At 57.4% G+C, this 1,781-nt stretch overlaps 1 protein-coding gene across 1 annotated transcript in view; it reads left to right on the top strand.

Moving 5' to 3' along the window:
• Nucleotides 1–955: 955 nt before the first annotated feature.
• The window catches only part of LOC104134218 (urotensin-2 receptor), a 2,195-nt gene continuing 1,369 nt past the window's right edge, over nucleotides 956–1,781 (top strand). Inside the window, exon 1 of the mRNA XM_035903177.1 lies at nucleotides 956–1,774. Within this exon, the coding sequence (XP_035759070.1) occupies nucleotides 1,046–1,774 (729 nt within the window). The 5' untranslated portion in view covers nucleotides 956–1,045. The remainder of the gene's footprint in view (nucleotides 1,775–1,781) is intronic.

Here is a 1,781-nt window from a genome sequence, read left to right as displayed (position 1 = left end):
GTGGGTCTAAAATATCCAGCCCTTTGAGTCTCTATGAGCTTGCTGCTGACTGGGGGACAAGGGCGGAACAGGGCCAGGTCATAGAAAATGTGAGCTTGCTTGCCAACTGGAGACTACATCCATTGTCTACAACTCAAGGGGTCCTGATGTCCTTGGAAGGGAGTGGGGGACAGGCCCTCTCAGCCTGGCTTGGCTAAGGGCCAAGGAGTGCAGTGTGGCAGCTCCCTGCCTGTTGCACTTCCAGGGCTGGCCCTTGTTTCCCTTCTAAAGCCACTTTGAAGCTTTTCCCCCCTGCCACTTTAGGAAGTCTTGGCTTTCAGCCATATCCTCTTTCAAATGAAGAAAACTGTGCAAAAATGAGGAAAAGAAAAGGAAGAAAGGACAAGAAGAGGGAGCTGGAGGAAGGCACTGGGGAAGAAGGAGCATGTCTGCAAGAAAGAGGAGGAAGCCAGCACAGCTCCTCATCTAGTGGCTAAGAGCCCAGTATAAATTGGGACTGCGTTCGCACCGGTGTGTGAAGCTGTGAGTCAGACACATTCCTCTGTGCAGTGGACAAGGCAACTCTCCAGGGGCTGGTTCAGGGGGGCAGAGCCCACCTCTCCAGAGTTTCTCTGAGCTGAGAGGACACAGTCCTTGGAGAAGGAGAAATCCACTTGTCCACTGAGCCTGCTGGCTTCTGTGGGCCCAACGAACACTGAAGAAGCAAAAAGCGAGGAGCTGGTGAAGAGCAGAGACGTTTCCTCCTGGCTGGAAGAGGTTATTTTGTGCCTGTTGGTCTTGAGTGGGAGGGAGGTGTCCCATTCTCAGCCCTTTGGTGGTTAAGGAACACTACTGGATGGAGCTTGTGATGAGCAAGATCAACAAAATGGACTGGGCGGCTGGAGGTGAGGAATAGACTTCTCTGGAGTACCCTATGTCTGCTGAACTCTTGCCATTCTTCCCTCTCTTGTTAAGGCTGGACGTGTCCCATACAGCAAGGAAGGAAGGCAGAGGGAAGGAATAGGTCTTTGACAGCCTGATTTGCTCCTGCTTGCCCTACCCAAAGATGTCTTGTGATCCTTCCCCCATCAGCACAAGGCCTGGAGAGGATCCCGAGGGTGGCAGCTTCTCAGAGGAAAGCAGTGGTGGGGGTGACAGCAGCAGTGTCCTGGGAGGGGACAGCCCGGTCACGGGGCCGCTGGGTGCAGTGCTGCTGGTCATGTGCCTCACTGGGATGGTGGGGAACATCTACACGGTGGTGGTGGCCTCTGGCAGGGTGGCAGGCCGTTCAGCGGGGTCCTTGGGGGTTTATGTGATCAACCTCGCCCTGGCTGACCTCCTGTACCTCTCCACCATCCCCTTTGTGGTCTGCACCTACTTCGCCCATGACTGGTTCTTCGGGGACGTAGGCTGCAGGCTTTTGCTCAGCCTGGACCTCCTCACCATGCACGCCAGCATCTTCCTCCTGACCGCCATGAGCCTGGAGAGGTACTGGGCAGTGGCCAGGCCACTGCAGGCCAGGCGGGCTGGCAACTCTTACCGCAAGCTGGCCAGTGCCGTCCTCTGGCTCCTCTCCTTCCTGCTTACAGCCCCCATGATGGCAATGACCCAGCTGCGGGAGGGGGGTGGCCCCCACAAGCGCATCTGCATCCCCACCTGGACACCGGTGGCCTTCCGGCTCTATCTGACGGTGCTCTTTTCTACCAGCGTCCTGGCGCCCGGTGTGGTGCTGGGCATCATCTATGCCCGCTTGGCCCAGGCGTACCGGTCCTCTGCCTGGGGCCCGGGGCTGCCGGCAGCTG

The sequence above is a fragment of the Egretta garzetta genome, unplaced genomic scaffold (genome assembly GCF_000687185.1).
Source record: "Egretta garzetta isolate BGI_Z169 unplaced genomic scaffold, ASM68718v1 scaffold51, whole genome shotgun sequence".
NCBI lineage: Eukaryota > Metazoa > Chordata > Aves > Pelecaniformes > Ardeidae > Egretta > Egretta garzetta.
This window is presented reverse-complemented; position numbering and strand designations above follow the sequence as displayed.